Raw genomic sequence first — 21,613 nt, forward strand, 5'->3', positions numbered from 1 at the left:
ATGCTGATGGAGGTGCAAACCCTTCACTTCAATGAAATAAACAAAGAAATGTTTGCACAGTGGTTCTACTTTAAGAATGCCCATACGCCTTCCTCTTTAAACCCATAATCAGCACATTCGGAGGAGCTGGTGACGGAGCCGGTGCCTCTTCCTGCAGTCAGGATGGATCTCAAGATGACTTGGAGTTTTCAGTTTTGGTTGGGGGTAGTTAAGATGTTGGAGGAGTGTTATGTGCCTGACAATTAAACCCACTCATGCTAAAGAAATAATCAAAATCACATTACATATAAAGTGCTTTTCGCAGCTCTCAATTCCCCCTCTTTTATCCAGAACATTTCCATCCTCCTCTGTGTGACTTTTCCGAATGACAGGAACATTAACACTGTGAATGCTGGAAGGAGGCATGGACCTTAGGGTCGGGGCTGCAAGAAGACCACTCAAGAGCAATAAGGCCCCACATATCCAGCATGCAAAACATGGAGGGGTTATCTTTGGGGGGGGGGGGGGGGGGGGGTAGAGCTTTGCAACTATGCCAGTAGATTCTGCATAATGGTGCCATGTTCTTAGGAGACCAAAATCTGGTGCTGGACGCTTGGGAGAGTCATTTTAATGAAGAGAGACAATTTTAATGTTCCTCTTATCACCTATAGAGTCCTCTGTTATCACACAACCCCCAAACTTCAACCCATAAAGCCTAACTTAAGGTAGATATAAAAGAGAAAAAAGAAGATCGGCACAAGGTGCAGTACTTTACATTTAGTCTGAAGGGACCCTCGTGCCGGCTGCCATAGTTGAAACCCTCTGTCCTCTGCCTTCCTCTCATACCCCCTAGCTGTAATCTTCTGGTGCTGCGGGGGTTAAAGGAGCCGAGGAACCTGTCACGGGTACAACCGCCCCTTTCCGCCCCTCCTCTATTTATAGAACTTTTACAATAGCTTCTAATAATAAAAAGCACTCTATTAATGGAAGATGGGCAGATGAATAAATGGTCCACCTTTCCTTCACCCATTTCCTGTCTTGTCTCCAATTCCCCCCCTTCTTCTCTCCACTCCATCCCCTACTCTTCTCTCCACTACATCTCTTACTGTTCTCTTCTCTCCACTCCATCTCCTACTCTTCTCTTCTCTCCACTCCATCTCCTACTCTTCTCTTCTCTCCACTCCACTCCATCTCCTACTCTTCTCTTCTCTCCACTCCATCTCCTACTCTTCTCTCCACTCCATCTCCTACTCTTCTCTCCACTACATCTCCTACTGTTCTCTTCTCTCCACTCCATCTCCTACTCTTCTCTCCACTACATCTCCTACTGTTCTCTTCTCTCCACTCCATCCCCTACTCTTCTCTCCACTACATCTCCTACTGTTCTCTTCTCTCCACTCCATCTCCTACTCTTCTCTCCACTTCCTCTCCTACTCTTCTCTTCTCTCCACTCCATCTCCTACTCTTCTCTTCTCTCCACTCCATCTCCTACTCTTCTCTTCTCTCCACTCCATCTCCTACTCTTCTCTTCTCTCTACTCCATCCCCTACTCTTCGCTCCACTCCATCTCCTACTCTTCTCTTCTCTCCACTACATCCCCTACTCTTCTCTCCACTCCATCCCCTACTCTTCGCTCCACTCCATCTCCTACTCTTCTCTTATCTCCACTCCATCTCCTACTCTTCTCTCCACTCCATCCCCTGCTCTTCGCTTCATTCCATCTCCTACTCTTCTCTCCACTACATCTCCTACTCTTCTCTTCTCTCCACTCCATCTTCTACTCTTCTCTCTACTCCATCCCCTACTCTTCGCTCCACTCCATCTCCTACTCTTCTCTTCTCTCCACTCCATCCCCTACTCTTCTCTCCACTCCATCTACTAATCTTCTCTTCTCTCGACTCCATCCCCTACTCTTCTCTCCACCCCATCTCCTACTCTTCTCTCCACTCCATCCCCTACTCTTCTCTCCACTCCATCTCCTACTCTTCTCTTCTCTCCACTCCATCCCCTACTCTTCACTACACTCCATCTCCTACTCTTCTCTTCTCTCCACTCAATCCCCTACTCTTCTCTCCACTCCATCTCCTACTCTTCTCTTCTCTCCACTCCATCCCCTACTCTTCACTACACTCCATCTCCTACTCTTCTCTTCTCTCCACTCCTTCCCCTACTCTTCTCTCCAGTCTCCACCCCATCTCCTACTCTTCTATTCTCTCCATTCCATCTCCTACTCTTCTCTCCACTACATCCCCTTCTCTTCTCTCCGCTCCATCCCCTACTCTTCTCTCCACTCCATCCCCTGCTCTTCTCTTCTCTCCACTCCATCCCCTACTCTTCTCTCCACTCCATCTCCTACTCTTCTCTTCTCTCCACTCCATCCCCTACTCTTCTCTTCTCTTCTCTTCTCTTCTCTCCACTTCATCTCTTTTTTTTCTCTCCATCCTATTCCCTTCTCTTCTCTCTACTCCATCCCTCTCTTCTCCCTACTCCGTCCCCTACTATTCACTCCACCCTCCTCTTTATTCACCCCACCCCCTCCTATTCTCTCCACTCAATCCCTTTCTCTTCTTTCTACCCCATCGTCGACTCATCTCTCCACTCCATCCCTCCTCTTCTCTCCACTCCATCCCTCCTCTTCTCTCCATTCCATCTCCCCTCTTCTCTCCATTCCATCTCCCCTCTTCTCTCCATTCTACCCCCCCCCCCATTCATTTTCTTTTCCTTTTTCTGCACTTCATTGTCACTCCTTCATCCACCCATTTTACCTTTCCTACCTCCTATTTTCTCCCTTCCAATCCCCCTGCTTTTCTTCACCCTTCTTCTCTCACATATATCCCCTCTCTTTTCTCCATATCCCTCTTCTCTTCCCTTTTTTCCCCGCAATCTCCTTCCCTCCATTCCTCTGCTCTTCATCGGCCTCCCCCACCTATTCTTTCCCCATTTTCCTCTTCCATCATCCCTCTCTCCTCTCCCCCCTATATTACCCCCTTTTATTCATCTCCCCTCCATCCCTTCCACTCTTCTCCCCCCTATATCGCCTCTACTCTCTATTCCTCTCACTTCTCCCCCCCACCCCGTACCCCTCTTAACTCTCCCTTTTCTTACTCCCCCTTTCATTCATCTCCCCTCTATCCCCCCCCCACCCCTCTCTCTCCTCTCCCCCTATATCGACTCTCCTCTATATTCCTCTCATCCCCCCCCCCACTCCTCTTTCCGCTATCCCTCCCCATACCCCTCCCAACTCTCCCTCTATCACTCCCCCTTTCATTCACCCCCGATTTCTCCCGCTACCCTTCTTTCCTCTATTCCTCTTCCTTCCTTCCCCCACCCCTGTCTTTTCCTCACTTTATTTCTCCCCCTTCCCCCCCCCCCACCCACCACCCGCTCTTCATTCCTCCCAACCCCTCTCTTCTCCATCCCCTTCCTTCTTCTCTCCTCCCCCACTTCTCTCTTCTCTCCCTTCTGCCTTCTCTCTCCTCTCCATCCATCTTTTGGTTATTCTTCTTCCAGTGGGTTGTTGAAACAGAAGGAAAGCCAATGTTCACAATTATTTACTTGTTTACACACGCTGAGCCACATTTTGTACTTCCTGCTGGTAAATGAGAAGGCGGACTGGCGCTGCCACCCTGGAAATGATAAAGCTTTTCTCCTTCTTCTCTTTTGATTTTTTTTTTTTTTTTAATAAAATTTTAATGATCATTTAGATATTCATGGAAAACGTTATCAATGTAAATGTAGAATCCTGCGGTGTACAGCCATCCAATTCAGGTACATCTGTGGTGTTGGCGGTGGGGGGCGGTGGGTGGGGGGGGTTATTTTAGGTTAAGAAGAAGGAGCAACATGCTGTTTCTATAAAAGTACATTTATCTTTTTAAAAACAGTCACCTAATATCGGTAATATGTTACAGCAAGTGAGAAATTCAGCTCCACAAAACACTGCAGGGAATTCTCTTAAGACATTGTCAATATGTGAACATTCAAAATTCTACCTGATGTAGTAGTTCTATTAAAAGAGAAGTATGGGATTGTTTCTTTTTCTGAATCATAATTACCTAGGTGAATGCAGCATCTGTCCCCCGCCGGGTCTAACACTGAAAAACGAGCAGAGAGCAGGTGACCCCCTCCCCCCCCCACTCGCTCACTGGAGCACTGGGCTGTGGAGGGGGCAGCCGGCTCAGGCTCTCATCAGCTTGCTGAGAGGCTGAGCCAGGTGCCGGTACAGGCATGTGGACGGATCCCGACTTCATTGTCGTGATCTTGCCTGAGCCTGGACCGACTCTGTGACGTCAGCTGACAGCGGGCTTCAGCCTATGGCAGGAATAGTGCCCCATTGTTGGTGCCAGTGGGAGGAATAGTGCCATATTGTTGGTGTCAGTGAGTGGAATAGTGCTCCATCATTGGCGTCAGTGGTAGGTATTATGGCCTACTGTTAGTGTCAACGGAAGGAATGCTGTCTCACAGTTGGTCTCAGTGGGAGGAAATGTGCCCCAATGTTGGAGTCATTGGGAAGAATAGTGCCATATTATAGGTGTCATTGGGAGGAATAGTGCCATATTATTGGTGTCAGTGGGAGGAAAAGTGCCCCATTGTTGGTGGCAGTGGGAGGAAACGTGCCCCATTGTTGGTGTCAGTGGGAGGAAAAGTGCCCCATTGTTGGTGTCAGTGGGAGGAAACGTGCCCCATTGTTGGTGTCAGTGGGAGGAAACGTGCCCCATTGTTGGTGTCAGTGGGAGGAAACGTGCCCCATTGTTGGTGTCAGTGGAAGGAATAGCGCCATATTGTTGGTGTCAGTGGGAGGAAAAGTGCCCCATCATTGGTGTCAGTGGGAGGAAATGTGCCCCATCATTGGTGTCAGTGGTAGGTATTATAGCCTCCTGTTAATGTCAATGGAAGGAATGCTGTCCTACTGTTGCTGTCATTGGGAGGAATAGTGCCCCACTGTTGGTGTCAGTGTGAAGAACATGCCCCATTATAGGTGTCAGTGGGAGGAATAGTGTCCGATTGTTGGTGTCAGTGAGAGGAATAGTGCCATATTGTTGGCGTCTGTGGGAGAAAAAGTGCCCCGTTGTTGGTGCCCGTGGAAAGAGTAGTTTGCCATTGTTGGTGTCAGTGGGAGGAATAGTGCCCCATCATTGGTGTCAGTGGTAGGTATTATGCTCTACTGTTAGTGTCAGTGGAAGGAATGCTGTCTTACTGTTGGTGTCAGTGGGAGGACATGTGCCCCATCATTAGTGCCCTTGGGAGGAATAGTGCTCCACTGTTGGTGTCAGTGTGAAGAATAGTGCCCCATTATAGGTGTCAGTGGGAGGAATAGTGCCCCATTGTTGGTGTCAGTAATAGGACAAGTGCCATATTGTTGGTGCCAGTGGGAGGAAAAGTGCCCCATCATTGGTATCAGTGGTAGGCATTTTGCCCCACTGTCAGTGTCATTGGGAGGAATGGTGTCTCATTGCGGGTGTCAGTGGAAGGAATAGTGATAGATAAAGGCAAGCAAATGGCCACCTCTACCCCGCAGGCCACAGGTTGGAGACCACCGTACTAGAAGCACCATCAGCCAATGACAGGATGGAGAAAGACATAAGGTAAAGGCATCTGATTTCTTGTAGAATGTATGGAGCAGCTGAACACACAGTGGGTAGAATTATCAGACCAGCCTGGAAGCCTCTCAACTGAACCCCTCGACTAGGTTCAAAGCACTTGTCCCCCGCCGCCTTCACCTGCGTCCACTTCTGAGCGGTACCTAGCCATATAATACATTCTAGGAAGCTGTCTCATGCATTGAATTGTCTCACACATCAATCAGGCCGTTCATATCTCTGTTTGGTAAAGAAAACGCAGCCTAGGTGAATTATCCTCTGACGCCTGTTTTGAGACAAACAAAACATCACCATATGTGACGGCTACAGGAGTAAAAAAAATGAACCATCCAAGAGGTCGCCATCAAAAAATCACGGCAAATAGAGTATCCAAATTATACATAAAAGGTTGATGCTTTAATAATGAAAGTAAAATTTTAATACTGCAGTCCTCCTAAGCCCTGGTTCACATTGCAGCGATTTGGCATGTCAAATCGCATGCCAAATCGGCGGCTATTGCCGTCAATGGCACCGTCCGAATCAGTGCGACATCAATTCCCAAAAGTCGTTTCTGTACTACTTTTGGCAACTTTGGAGTGCGATTTCAATAGACATCTGTGCAGATGTCTCTGAAATCACCCCCCGAAGTCAGGACTGACATGTGGGAATGAAATTGTGCGATCAGCGGGAACCTAATAATGGTGATTTATTTTGGTGGGTTATTTGATACAAGAAACAATGAGTTCTAGCCTAGGTTTCCACTGTTGCGACCTGAAAGTCGCGCGATTTTGCAGCAATTTTTGTTGCAACAATTTTAATGCGACTTGAAGAAATGCCTGTGTATTCTTGAGGTCTGTGGACCTCAAGTCGCATTAAAGTGGGACCAAAGTAGTGCAGGGAATACTTTGAAGTTGCACAGATATGAATGGTACTCATTGGAAATCACGGGGTTTGCAGTCCCAAGTCGCATGACAAGTCTCACTAGTGGAAACGTAGCCTTACTGTGCATTAAATCGGTATAACAAATGACCATCAGGCATTGGGGATTCTTTTTTCTGTCAGACAAGAACTTGGAAATCAATACACAAAAAGGCATGTCATTAGGTGAGTGATCAATGCATACTACTGCGCAAAACATGCACACCTGAGCTCAGCCATTGGTTGGAGGTCAGGTGGGAGGAGCAAAGTGTTCTGTACCTATCATGAGTGGTTCATGTAATGTGAGTGGTCTAGGCCCTTTGATGTATAGGATCAGGAGTGTTCTGTACCAATCGGAGTGGGTCAGGTGAAGGGCGGGGTCCGGACCTCCAACCTCTAGGATCAGGAGTGGAGTGTTCTGTACCAATCGGAGTGGGTCAGGTGAAGGACGGGGTCTGGGCTCTCTGACCTCTAGGACCAGGAGCGGAGTGTTCTGTACCTATGGAGTGGGTCAGGTGAAGGGCGGGGTCTGGGACCTCTGACCTCTAGGACCAGGAGCGGAGTGTTCTGTACCTATGGAGTGGGTCAGGTGAAGTGCGGGGCCTGGGACCTCTGACCTCTAGGACCAGGAGCGGAGTGTTCTGTACCTATGGAGTGGGTCAGGTGAAGGGCGGGGTCCAGGACCTCTGACCTCTAGGATCAGGAGCGGAGTGTTCTGTACCTATGGAGTGGGTCAGGTGAAGGGCGGGGTCCGGACCTCCAACCTCTAGGATCAGGAGCGGAGTGTTCTGTATCTATGGAGTGGGTCAGGTGAAGGGCGGGGTCCAGGACCTCTGACCTCTAGGATCAGGAGCGGAGTGTTCTGTACCTATGGAGTGGGTCAGGTGAAGGGCGGGGTCCGGACCTCCAACCTCTAGGATCAGGAGCGGAGTGTTCTGTATCTATGGAGTGGGTCAGGTGAAGGGCGGGGTCTGGGACCTCTGACCTCTAGGATCAGGAGCGGAGTGTTCTGTACCTATGGAGTGGGTCAGGTGAAGGGCGGGGGCCGGGCCCTCCGACCTCTAGGATCAGGAGCGGAGTGTTCTGTACCTATGGAGTGGGTTAGGTGAAGGGCGGGGTCTGGACCTCTGACCTCTAGGATCAGGAGTGGAGTGTTCTGTACCTATTGGAGTGGGTCAGGTGAAGGGCGGGGTCCGGGCCCTCTGACCTCTAGGACCAGGAGCGGAGTGTTTTGTATCTGTGGAGTGGGTCAGGTGAAGGGCGGGGTCCGGGCCCTCTGACCTCTAGGACCAGGAGCGGAGTGTTCTGTACCTATCAGAGTGGGTCAGGTGAAGGGCGGGGTCCGGGACCTCTGACCTCTAGGACCAGGAGCGGAGTGTTCTGTATCTGTGGAGTGGGTCAGGTGAAGGGCGGGGTCCGGGACCTCTGACCTCTAGGACCAGGAGCGGAGTGTTCTGTATCTATGGAGTGGGTCAGGTGAAGGGCGGGGTCTGAGACCTCTAGGATCAGGAGCGGAGTGTTCTGTACCTATGAAGTTGGTCAGGTGAAGGGCGGGGTCCGGGCCCTCTGACCTCTAGGACCAGGAGCGGAGTGTTTTGTATCTGTGGAGTGGGTCAGGTGAAGGGCGGGGTCCGGGCCCTCTGACCTCTAGGACCAGGAGCGGAGTGTTCTGTACCTATCAGAGTGGGTCAGGTGAAGGGCGGGGTCCGGGACCTCTGACCTCTAGGACCAGGAGCGGAGTGTTCTGTATCTGTGGAGTGGGTCAGGTGAAGGGCGGGGTCCGGGACCTCTGACCTCTAGGACCAGGAGCGGAGTGTTCTGTATCTATGGAGTGGGTCAGGTGAAGGGCGGGGTCTGAGACCTCTAGGATCAGGAGCGGAGTGTTCTGTACCTATGAAGTTGGTCAGGTGAAGGGCGGGGTCCGGGACCTCTGACCTCTAGGATCAGGAGCGGAGTGTTCTGTACCTATGAAGTGGGTCAGGTGAAGGGCGGGGTCCGGGACCTCTGACCTCTAGGATCAGGAGCGGAGTGTTCTGTACCTATGAAGTGGGTCAGGTGAAGGGCGGGGTCTGGGACCTCTGACCTCTAGGATCAGGAGCGGAGTGTTCTGTACCTATGAAGTGGGTCAGGTGAAGGGCGGGGTCCGGGACCTCTGACCTCTAGGATCAGGAGTGGAGTGCTCGGTACCTATGAAGTGGGTCAGGTGAAGGGTGGGGGCTGGGCCCTCTGACCTCTAGGATCAGGAGCGGAGTGTTCTGTACCTATGAAGTGGGTCAGGTGAAGGGCGGGGTCCGGGACCTCTGACCTCTAGGATCAGGAGTGGAGTGTTCTGTACCTATCGGAGTGGGTCAGGTGAAGGGCGGGGTCCGGGACCTCTGACCTCTAGGATCAGGAGTGGAGTGCTCGGTACCTATGAAGTGGGTCAGGTGAAGGGTGGGGGCTGGGCCCTCTGACCTCTAGGATCAGGAGTGGAGTGCTCGGTACCTATGAAGTGGGTCAGGTGAAGGGTGGGGGCTGGGCCCTCTGACCTCTAGGATCAGGAGCGGAGTGTTCTGTACCTATGAAGTTGGTCAGGTGAAGGGCGGGGTCCGGGACCTCTGACCTCTAGGATCAGGAGCGGAGTGTTCTGTACCTATCGGAGTGGGTCAGGTGAAGGGTGGGGGCTGGGCCCTCTGACCTCTAGGATCAGGAGTGGAGTGCTCGGTACCTATGAAGTGGGTCAGGTGAGGATTAGGAGAAGAAGTATCTCCTTTGCCTATTCTGTTCTGACCCCTAGCTGCATATATAAAAATCACACCAAATAATCTCCTTTTTTTATCCATTTATAAGACATATTTGCTGATTTTTTCTTCCCTATAATAACATTATATCATACATTTGCCCCATGCACCGGTTTGGTGAATGTTCTGCTCTTATCTGGCCACTCGCTGGGTTTTGGGTCTGTATCATCTGCTGTGGATGCAGTGACGGTCCCCTCGGGGCGGCCCCCAGGCTTCTCACAGGTGCACCTGGCTGTCCTAATTAATGTGAAAAAAAGAAGCAACAGGTGTTTGGCATTGGCAAAGGAAGTCGTCTCGTCACGCTGCTCAATGTTCACTGCCAGCAATGTCACAGAGAGTTATCCCCACCAGCTAAAATGTACATAAACCGCTCACATGCTGGCCGAGGGAACATGCATTTCCCTGGGCTGCGTAGGCTGCATATACCCGGGGCTGTAATTACCAGCTACTGAAGCAGAGACACATAGTTTGTGATGGTGTCAGGTGCTGAATTTGCACTCTGGATGATCTCCCTATTAAAAGGAAATTAAAACTGATCTCCGGGGATAATAAAAATCCTCCCTTGCCGTGGGGCTGCACAGCCACGCCCCCGCTTTGTCGCCCTTTCAGACCGGCCTCTGAGAGAGACGACAACTGGAAGATTCAATGCACATCAGTCAGGCGTTGTCATCACCAGGAAACCCACTTCGAGGAATGCCATGCAGCCATTGATGGAGTGCATGCAGACAGCAAGTGGCTGAAAAGAGGTTGCAGGAGATCATCAGCACTGAGATGGAAAACAATGAGAAAAAATAAATTTAACCACTTGACCTCTGGAAGATTTACCCCCCCTCCCTTTATGACCAGGGCATTTTTTGTGATCCGGCACTGCGTTACTTTAACTGACAATAGCACGGTCATGCAACCCAAATAAAATTTATATCATTTTTTTTCCCGCAACAAATAGAGCTTTCTTTTGGTGGTATTTAATCACCTTTGCGTTTTTTTTCATTTTTTTTTGCCCTGCAAACAAAACAAGGCCGACAATTAAAAAAAAAAAAAAAAAAAAAAAAAGAAAAGCAATATTTTTTACTTTCTGCTATAAAACATATCCAATAAAAAAAAATCAACTTTCTTTATAAATTTAGGCCAATATGTATTCTGCTACATATTTTTATTAGAAAAAAATCGCAATAAGCGTATATTGATTGGTTTGTGCAAAAGTTATAGCGTCTACAAACTATGGGATATATACTGGACTGCGATATTGCGGCAGACAATCGGACACCTAGCTGACACTCTTGACACTTTGTGGGGACCAGTCACACTAATACAGCGATCAGTGCTAAAAAAAAATATGCACTGTCACCGTACTAATGACACTGGATGGGAAGGGGTTAAAGCAGGGGTCTCAAACTGGCGGCCCTCCAGCTGTTACGAAACTACAAGTCCCATGAGGCATTGCAAGGCTGACAGTTACAAGCATGACTCCCTCGGGCAGAGGCATGATGGGATTTGTGGTTCTGCAACAGCTGGAGGGCCACTAATTTGAGACCCCTGGGTTAAAGGGTAACTCCACTTTTGTGGGAGGAAAAAAATATCGAAAAAATAATATAGCGTGTACAGTTGCGACACAAGTCATATTGTAATTGAATGTTATTAAAAATGACCTTTCCTTTTTAATCTGCAGCCACTGTAATTTTCTGAAAATGCAATATGGCTGCCTGGAGGTGTTCTGTACACAGAATGTGTACTGGCCACTCCCCAAAAACATAATTTCCTGCTTGTGTGATTGGCTCACCAATTTTCCCCAGAAGTCTGCAAGTCAGATTTCAGGCATCCCCTGCAACAAAAATGTCATTTTTGGTGAGATACTCCCAATAGGAACACATCTTAAGGGATGCAGGCCCAGCAGCTTTCCTCATTAGTGCCCTGCAGCTGCCACAGCTGACTGATAATTTCTGAAACCCCTCCCATTAGACCCACTCAGCACAGGGGCACAGAGAAACACACATGGATTTCTTCAGAATAACAAAAGGTAGAAATCCGCAACAAAGGTTGTTATAATCCTTGCAATGTACAGAGATCACCAAGGGGGGAATGTTTTTTTTCTCTCAACAAAAGTGGAGTTACGTTTTAAATATCTAGGTCGATCAAAGGGTTAAATGTGTGCCTAGCCAGTGTTTTGGTGTGCTATGTGAGGTGCTTTTAGCAAGACCCCTTTCACACTGAGCCGCTTTACAGGCGACACAGCGCTAAAAATAGCGCCTGCATAGCGCCTGTAAAGAGCCTCTCCTGTCTCTCCAGGGTAAAAGCCTGAGTTGATGTGGGATCCTCCACTCAAAGAGGGGCTTAAACCAGACTGCTTGTGTCTCATTACCTCCAGGAAGAGAAGAGCCCCAGGTGCTGGCTAAATGCTGATGCAAGTAGAAGAGAACAAGAAGACCTGGACAGCCGCACACCGGAATGGATGAATCCATCTTTTTATTCAAAATACAAGATCATGGGGTACACAAAACACGACTGTGGGGTGGTACAAAAATCTGACGTGTTTCGCACTTACACCAAGTGCTTACTCATAGCTAGCTAAAATGGGGATAAAAAGCCATATATATATATATATATATATATATATATATATATATATATATATATATATATATATATATATATATACCAAAAATATTAGAACATGTGACCATGCAATGGTGAGAAAATACAGCTGTCGTGTATTTTCTCACCATTGCATGGTCACATGTTCTAGCTATGAGTAAGCACTTGGTGTAAGTGCGAAACGCGTCAGCTGTTTTTGTACCACCCCTCAGTCGTGTTTTGTGTACCCCATGGTCCTATATTTTGAATAAAAAGTCGGATTTATCCATTCCGGTGTGCGGCTGTCCAGGTCTTCTTGTTCTCTTCTACTTAAAAGCCCTAGGGCTTTCACACTGGAGCGGTGCGCTGGCAGGACGGTAAAAAAAGTCCTGCAAGCCGCATCTTTGCAGCACGTTAAGAGCGGTTTAAGCCCTTCCCGCCGACCGTACGCACATATGCGTACTCGGCTTTCCGGGGTTATACCGGGATGATGCCCGCAGCTGCAGGCATCATCCCGGTACCGTTGTTTTCAGCGGGCGATCGGCTATCCGAGTATAACAACCGATGCGGCTAAAAGCCGCTCGGCTGTTATACCGGAGGAGCGGGAGGGGACGCCCCCCCCCCTCCCGCCGCCTGCCGCTGCTGTTACCGGGGCCTCCCGTGCGATCGGGAGGCCCGGTGTCCAATCGGGAATCTTCGGCGGCTGGGGGCGGGCTGGAACGAAGCTGTGAGCGGCTTCGTTCCAGCCTTCTAATTGTAAACGCGGAAGCGCAGCGAAGAAAACGCATACGGAAGTCGCGCCCGCATATGTAAACGGTGTTCAAACCACACATGTGAGGTATCGCCGCGATCGTCAGAGCGAGAGCAATAATTCTAGCCCTAGACCTCCTCTGTAGCTCAAACCTGGTAACCGTAAAAAATTTTTAAAGCGTCGCCTATGGAAATTCATAGGTACCGTAGTTCGTCGCCATTCCACGAGTGCGTGCAATTATAAAGGGTGACATGTTTGGTATCTATTTACTCGGCGTAACATCATCTTTCACATTATACAAAAAAATTGGGGTAACTTTACTGTTTGGATTTTTTAAAATTCATGAAAGTGTCACTTTTCCAAAAATTTGCGTTTAAAACACCGCTGCACAAATACCGTGTGATAAAAAATATGGCAACAATCGCCATTTTATTCTCTAGATTCTCTTCTAAAAAAATATATATAATGTTTGGGGGTTCTAAGTAATTTTCTAGCAAAAAATACGGATTTTAACTTGTAAACACCAAATTTCAAAAATAGGCTTAGTCATGAAAGGGGTATACACTGCTCCTAATGCGCCCCTGCCTATTGAAAACAATGGGGCAGCGCCGCCAAACCGATTTGCAGGCCGTTTTAACACTTTGTCGGCCACTAGTGGGGGGTGAAACCGCCCCTGCTAGCGGTCGAATAACGCGCCGCTAAAACGACAGTAAAGTGGCGCTAAAAAATAGCGCCGCTTTACCGCTGACGCCCGGGCGTTTTCAGTGTGAATAGGGCTCTAAGGGATGTGATGGGTTTTATTTCCTGCTTTGGGGGAAAGAAAATCCTCCCCCCCCCGTCAGGATGGAGGTCTGCCTTGTTTACATAGGCGTGCGCACAGGGTGTGCCAGGTGTGCCTGGGCACACCCTAATCGCCTTGAGTGGTGCATATTCCCCCCGTTCATCCCCCCAAAAAATGTTATAAAATAAAATTATTTATTTAAAAATAAAATAAAACTAATGACACTGTCCACTGCCCTACTGACACCATCAGTACATATACACATGCATATGTATTTGAGCTTTGGGGTGCACACCCTAATGCAAGAGGCTGCACACACCTATGCTTGTTTACATAGGCAGAGCTCCGTCCAGCCGCCTCTTTTCCAGGCGATCGGCGGGTGGCGGCGGACATCCATTGGCCAGCACCCCCTGATCAGGTTCTGCTGTGACTAATCACAGCAGAAGCGGAGCGCCCCCTAGGTGGAAGTCCAGGATCACGTGTGTGTGTATATATTATATATATATATATAAAATATATACACACACACACACACACACACACACATATATATATATATATATATATATATATATACATACATACACATGGTTCTGCACAGAACGACCGCCCTGTAGAAGTAAATCTGCCATGGGGCGGTTGTTAAGTGGTTAAATATGAAAATAATTTTATGGTACATAAAACAAATTAAATGTAATTTATTTAGGGCTTACATTTACTTGAACAAAACAAAATGAACATATTAATCATTGCCTTAGGAGAGCACAAGTGGTGCGTTGTGCTCCTCGCAAGATGATCTCATTCGGTTCTGTAGGAGTCGGCGCTTTTATTGACTTGCCAAGATTTGCTGAAATGTTCCCTCTTTGTCTCCTCTAAGAGCTTTTGTACTGTGCAGAGAACTCTCAGATGGGGACACCCATAAAGAGTTTTAGGCTGCCAAATACTCCGTGAACCCAACAACCTACAGCTCAGTCCACAATCAACCAGATTGAAAAGTCTCAGGCTCCTCACAGACCTGGCACGGAGCACTTTGTATCACATGACCCGAGAACATATGATGCATCATACGGAGATATTAATCAGCATTGGTTTGTCAGATGCCGACCATTCGCAATAAATTGCCCCCCCCCCCCCGAGACAGAATATGCATTCGTCACTGCCGTAGACACGTCAAAGATAACGCACATGTCGGCTTCTGAAATGAACCTTTTCGAGTGAAAAAGAACATGATGTGCAAGACTACTTGTGCAGCCAAGACGCCGAATTCGCTGGTACTCTAAAGTCCCTTATCTGCAGGTTTAGATAAAGTATTGATTGGTTTTGCCGATCCCTGTTTATAGAACCCAGACGTGTATCGATCAATAGAACGTGCAAACATTTGGAGAAGAGATCCCCCAAGCCTGAAACAATGGCCTACAGGTTCAAAGAAGCCTGGAAGAGAGTGGAAATCAATAGATATTATGCAGTCTGTCGACAAAGGACTCCATTCCAAAGCTTTGAAGACCCTCAACGGTACAAAACTTAGCAACGTCAAGAAGTTATAGAAAGAAATGACTCTAAAGCAGCTAGCATAAATTGCTGGTGAAATAAAAAAGGGAAATTATGCAGCGTTAAAAGTCAAAAGTGTTCACAAACACCAGTATAAAAAACAGCAGATAAATAAAATTGAAAGTCCATGGACCCTAGAGGACACCCAGGGTGTATAGCCAAATAAACTTCAGGTGATTTGAAAGTCCTCCACCGACACGCCAACACACCGGGCCTCCTACCCCACGGTATGGACCACTAGATTATAGGTGGTCATACAAGCATTCCAGTACTCCTCTGGCTTGTCTCCACTCATCAATAATGACTCGCAAATGGATCCCGTTAACCCCTCTGAATCTCAACAGGTCACATGTATCAAAATGAGAACAGACAACTCCTCATGGTGCAGTATATCAAAACATTCAAAGGCTTTATTGTAGATAAATCCAGAATACTCACATTTAGAATCATGAAAACAAGCGTGTCATGAAGCATAAAATCAGATGGTTTCCAACCTACAAGATGGTCGTGGTCCGCACGCGTTGCGACGTGACGTACGGTAACCAGGCTCCACCCTACGCGTTTCGTCCAACCAGAATGTCATTGAGGAAGAAGTTGAGGAAAGTGGAAAAATAGCATTGTACCTGTAAGGTTATCTTATCGGTTTTGCTGTCTTAAAGTATTTATGTTGATGTACAGTGCCTTGAAATAGCAATCTTACCCCTTGAAATTTTCCACATTCTGTCATGTTACAACCAAAAATGTAAATGTCATCTATTGGGATTTTATGTGATAGGCCAGTGATGGCGAACCTTGACACCCCAGATGTTTTGGAACTACATTTTCCATGATGCTCAACTACGCTGCAGAGTGCATGAGCATCGTAGGAAATGTTGTTCCAAAACATCTGGGGTACCAAGGTTCGCCATCCCTGTGATAGACCAATACAAAGTGGCACATAATTGTGAAGTGGAAGGAACATTTTTTACAAATGTATGTGAAAAGTGTGACGAGCATTTGTATTCACCCCCCTTTACTCGGATACCCCTAACTAAAATCTAGTGGAACCAATTGCCAAGTCACCTGATTAGTAAATAGAGTGCACCTGTGTGTCATTTAGTCTCAGTATATATACAGCTGTTCTGTGAAGCCCTCGGAGGTTTGTTAGAGAACCTTAGTGAACAAACAGCATCATGAAGGCCAAGGAACACATCAGACAGGTCAGGGATAAAGTTGTGGAGAAGTTTAAACTTTGTCATGTGAGACTACGAGGTGAGGTATTCCACATCCGCAGCTGATTGGGCCAATGGCCTGCTATCATGGCAGGTTCCCATGGGGTCAGGCCAAACCGGGTTCAGCCTGAACTTTAACTCATTCATGTGACTGCTCTGCTTACACTGAAAGAAAAGGGAAAGTGACTTAGCAATCACAGGATTACTGTAACCCTTCCCAGGACAGCAAATCCGACAGAGAGATACCATAACTCCTTGGGTACATCAGAGAACTCCACCCAACACCATGCTTACACTCGGGTCCTTCAAGTGATTGTAAAGGATTGTTTTTTCTTTTATAAATACAACATAACTTACCTCCACTGTGCAGCTCGTTTTGCACAGAGTGGCCCCGAACATCCTCTTCTGGGGTCCCCTGGCGGCTCTCGTGGCTCCTCCCCGCATTAGATAACCCCCTAGGAGAAGCGCTCCCCCGAGAGGGTTACCTTGCGGGCACGGTCCTGAGTCCAGCATTTGCGTCCACAGACACGAATGCTGGACTCGGCGCCCGCGTCATTGGATTTGATTGACAGCAGCGGGAGTCAATGGCTGCACTGCTATCAATCTATCCAATCAAGAGCCAGGTCCCCGTGGAGAGAAGGAGAGTGCGTCAGCGCTGAAGAAATGAAGGGTCTCGGGTAAGTAAAACAGGGGGGGGAACTGTGACTGCCAGGTGTTTTTTCACCTTAATGCATAGGATGCATTAAGGTGAAAAAACACAAGGGTTTACAACCCCTTTAAGATTTTCTTTGGGTGCTTGTTCAAAATATTCTTCAAACTGGCTTCTAGAAGTTAAATGGTTTGCTTAATATTTTACTTTTTTTCTCTATTGTCCATCCCTTTCCTTTTTGTGTTTTTTTTCCTTTGATCTTTTATAATGCTGGCAGAAATATCAGATGTGGCTCAAGTAAGTTTTATGGGGGGCTGTAAGGAGCCCAAATGTAAAAGCCATAGGTGTGCACAGCCTATTGCCTTATGCCGCGTACACACGGTCAGATTTTCAGACGGGAAATGTTGGATGTGAGCTTGTTGTCGGAAAGTCCGACCGTGTGTGCGCGCCATAGAACATTTGCTGCTGGACTTTCCGCCAACAAATGTTTGCTAGCAGGTTCTCAAATTTTCCGCCAACAAAACGTGGTTGTCGGAAAGTCCGATCGTGTGTACACAGGTCTGTCGCACAAAAGTTCACGCATGCTCGGAGTCAAGCAGAAGGAGCCGCACTGGCTACTGAACTTCCTTTTTCTCGGCTCGTCTTACGTCTTGTACTTCACCGCGTCCCCACATTCGTAATTGTTGGCCAACGTTTGTGTGACCGTGTGTATGCAAGACAAGTGTGAGCCAACAACCTTCGAACAAAAATCCACGTTTGTTTTTGGCGGGAAAGTCCGATCGTGTGTACGGGGCATTAGGGTGTGCACTCCAGAGCTCAAACACACACGTGTATGTGTAAATTGTCAGTAGAGCAGTGGGACTTTGCCAGTAGGGCTAGGGAAGGTGTCAGAAGTATTTTATTTTTATTATTTTATACATTTTTTACAATTTGATTTATTATTTTTTACAATATTTTTAGTTGGGGGGGCTTTGATGAAATATCAGGGGTCTAAACAGACCCCTGGTGTCTCACTTTTAAAACAGAGAAAGGGACTGAGGACAGAGATTCCCCAGCCCCTTTCTCTGCAGCCTCAGCTGCTCTGGACAGCAAATGAATGGGAAGTGCTCTGTGCTGAGTGGCTTCCTGTTCATTCACAAATGGAAGCATAGTAAACACAGCAGCCGGTGGGAGAATAAGGGATGGAAGCCAGCAGTGCTATGGGGGATGGGAACAGGGGAGGCCGGACAGTAGGGGGAATCAGCACCCCACGCAGTGATTTGAGTGTGCCTAAGCACACCTGGCACACCCTTGTGCACACGCCTATGGTAGAATTGTATGGGAACTGTAATAGCAGTGACTTCTAGTAGTCTAGTGTGAGTGCTTGCTTCAAGAATGTCTCCACACTCTTGAATCATGACCCTTAGTCTCTAACAATTCCTTTACCATGTTTTCAGTCTGTGAGCATCTCCTGTAGCATTGACAAAAAATTATTGGGGATGGGGCCAAGTGGGGCCCCCTGAAAAGCCCTTGAATGTTGATTCTCCGAAAGGGCTTTTCAGGGGGCCCCACTTGGCCCCATCCCCATTCATTTTTTGTCAATGCTTTTAAATTGCTCTGGAGGTATCCCGTCCAAAATACTGACGAAACGGTAACCATTACCTTTAGCTGTTGCTATTACAGCAGTATACTGGATTCATGCGTGTTTTTACTCCCCTTTTTTCATCTCCTGTAGCATGACTGTAGTCTTTAGTCATCATCTGCTGCATGTCTGCAGACTCTGACAATACTCTGTAACATTACATTTACTGAATATTATCTGTGTCTCTTGGTGATATCAGGGCCATAGGTGTGCGCAGCCTATTGCATTAGGCTGTGCACCCCAAAGCTCAAATACATGTGCATGTGTATATGTACTGATGGTGTCAGTAGGGCAGTGGACAGTGTCAGTAGTTGTATTTTTATTCTTTTAAAATTATTTTGCTTTGTAACATTTTTTTTTGGATGAAATATCAGTGGTCTAAACAGGGGGGAATATGCACCACACAAGGCGATTAGGGTGTGCCTAGGCACACCTGGCACACCCTGTGCGCACGCCTATGATCAGGGCGCCCACCGGAGGGCCTCTACATCAAGTGGGTTGACCAATCCTGTACTATTGTGTTCTATAGTGGTATGGTTCCCATTGAGGGACATGTTATCCGAAACACTCAGAAGTTTCAGATAGCGGCTACTCCTCAAGCCTTTATATTTCAGATGATCATTTATTGGCTTCTCCTGAAGATACAGTAACTATCTAACAACTCTTGGGTTGGAAAGCCATATTATTATTATACAGGATTTATATAGCGCCGACAGTACAGTTCTAAAACAGTTTAATACAGGAGGAATCAGAGGGCCCTGCTCATTAGAGCTTAAAATGTAGGCGGGGAGGGTCAAGTGATACAAGAGGTGATAACTGTGGGGGATGAGCTGATGAAGAAAATGAAAGTACAGTTGTTAGGTGGAGGCAGGATAGCGTTCTCCGAAGAGAAAAGTTTTCATTGATCGCCTAAAAGAGGATAGTGTTGGAGACAGCCGGACAGATTGGGGTAGGGAACTCCAAAGGGTTGGAGAGGCTCTGGAGACGTCCTGGAGGCCAGCATAGGAGGAGGTGACGAGGGAGCTAGGAGAGCAGGAGGTCTTGGGAGGAACGAAGAGAACGAGAAGGTTTGTCATTTTGAGACTAGGCTAGTGATGTAGCTGGGGGCTAAGTTGTGGATGACTTTGTAAGTTGTTGTTAGTATTTTGAATTTAATTTGTTGGGTGAGAGGGAGCCAATGAAGGAATGGGCAGAGAGGGGTGGAGGACACTGAGGGGTTGGTAAGGTGGATGAGTCTGGCAGCAGCATTCATGATGGACCAAAGGGGGGATAGCCTATTTAAAGGTAAATCCAATGAGGAGGGGGTTGCAGTTGTTGAGGCGAGAGATGACCAGGGAGTGAATTAGGAGCTTTGCTGTATCATTGGTTGGGAAGGGAGCGTATTTTGGAGATGTTACATATTGTTCATAAACATATGCAGTATATGGAGGGTAATAAAGAGGAGTAATGTGCAGTGACACATGGCAGCCAATCAAGTAAACCGTAGTTTGCCCCGTGCACTATGTATAATTAACAATTGCCGCATTGTTTAGTGAAATACTTTTTTTTTAACCTGTTTTCATCTTTCGCTACATCTCAGTGCTGCTGATATCCTACAGTCTCTTTGCAGCCACTTCCTATCTACAGCACTGGCTGCATGGAATTTCTCAAGGTGGGTTTTGTGACGGAGACAACAGCGGACCATGCCTATGTAATGTGTTTACACAGCCACTTGTAGTCTCTATTGGAAGCTCGCATGAAAGAGTGACAATGCAGGAGCATAATAGAGGAACAGTGTGTTGTTACCCCATACCCAAGTGCTTGAACCAGAACCTTCGTAGCAGGGCCACCAGGAATTTTATTTTATTTTTTTTGGAAAGCTAATCATGGGTGCTCAACCTGTGGCCCTCCAACTGTTGCGTAACTACAGGCTCCATGAGAGATTGCAGGGCTGATAGTTACAAGCATGCCTCCCAAAGGCAAAGGCATGATGGGAATTGTAGTTTGGAAACAGCTGGAGGGCAACAGGTTGAGCACCCATGAATTGTAAGTATATTGAACATTACATTTTAAGTGGCATCAGTATGTTCAAGCTTATATCAAATTTTACTAAATGGAATTACATCTACTTTAATTTAATAGATTCAGGTAAGAGTATCATATGGACTGGCATGGGTAACTGCACTTTGTGCCTTGTCCTATTAATTATCCCAAACAATTATAAAGACAGTTGAAAGATTAGCAATAAGGTAGAAGGCCTAATGTTCAATTTATAAAGGTTTACCTATTGTAGAGACGACGGTGCCAACAAAGTAGAATGCCCCAGTGAAGTCCCACCTGGGTCTGATGGCATCCACCCTAATGCCAGCCACGTTGGCCTCCTCGTAGTCCCGCAGAAAGTTGCGCAGGTCACTTTTGCTGAGGTTGTACTTCTGGGTAAAGTTGTCAAACTTCAACTGCCACCTCTCCTTGGCCTCTCTCTCCTTAGGCTGCTCAATGGCCGAGAAAACCGCCGCTCCACAAAGCAGGTAAAGGATAATAAGAATGGCCAACAAGAGGAATCGACCATTATCTTCATTCAGGTGACCAAATATGCAGCAACAGCAGCCACCTCGACAAGCCATCCTCTGCCCCTAGGCAGCAAGGAACAGGTCACCAACCAAAGGTGCTCGACTACTTACATCTCCACGTGGGCTCATGAGGGACCCAGTTCTGTTTTAGACATATATCTATGTTGATGGTACTTCTGGAAGCCATTTTACCCAGATATAATGGTAGCATTACAAAAACCTTACAAAAGCTGGAAACCATTGATAATTTCCTTAGGCTCTCCACGATGACCTGTAGGGTCTGCAGACTGCTATGGAAATGGCTATCAGCCTGTTCTGACCCAATGTGCCCCAGCAGTAGAAGAAGATCCTGTGTTGGATAGATAAGACCATGATCTAGGTTCTTGTTGGTGAAGAGGAAAAGAAGCTTAGCCCAGCTCCATGATGAATTTATCACCATGCACCAGGACACAGAGGCAATCAGGCTATCATACTAAGTTAAGTTTTAGAAGGTGAGGAACATCTGCCAATGTGTTGGTCACCATGTGAGGAGGTTGGCTAGCCAATACTTTCATTTCTAGACAGTTCATACTAACAACGAGCTATTGCATAGATTGTGGCTTTGTACTGAGCATGAGCTATATCTCCATTACTCTACAATTCTCAGATTTATGCCAACACAAGTGTGCTTTGTACATCC

At 47.3% G+C, this 21,613-nt stretch overlaps 1 protein-coding gene across 1 annotated transcript in view; it reads right to left on the bottom strand.

The window, feature by feature from the left end:
• The window catches only part of KCNK13 (potassium two pore domain channel subfamily K member 13), a 135,837-nt gene extending 114,281 nt beyond the window's left edge, over window positions 1-21,556 (bottom strand). The window contains exon 1 of the mRNA XM_073610390.1: window positions 20,649-21,556. Within this exon, the coding sequence (XP_073466491.1) occupies window positions 20,649-20,988 (340 nt within the window). The 5' untranslated portion in view covers window positions 20,989-21,556. The remainder of the gene's footprint in view (window positions 1-20,648) is intronic.
• Between the last annotated feature and the right edge of the window lie 57 nt (window positions 21,557-21,613).

The sequence above is a fragment of the Aquarana catesbeiana genome, linkage group LG13 (genome assembly GCF_042186555.1).
Source record: "Aquarana catesbeiana isolate 2022-GZ linkage group LG13, ASM4218655v1, whole genome shotgun sequence".
Taxonomy (NCBI): Eukaryota; Metazoa; Chordata; class Amphibia; order Anura; family Ranidae; genus Aquarana; species Aquarana catesbeiana.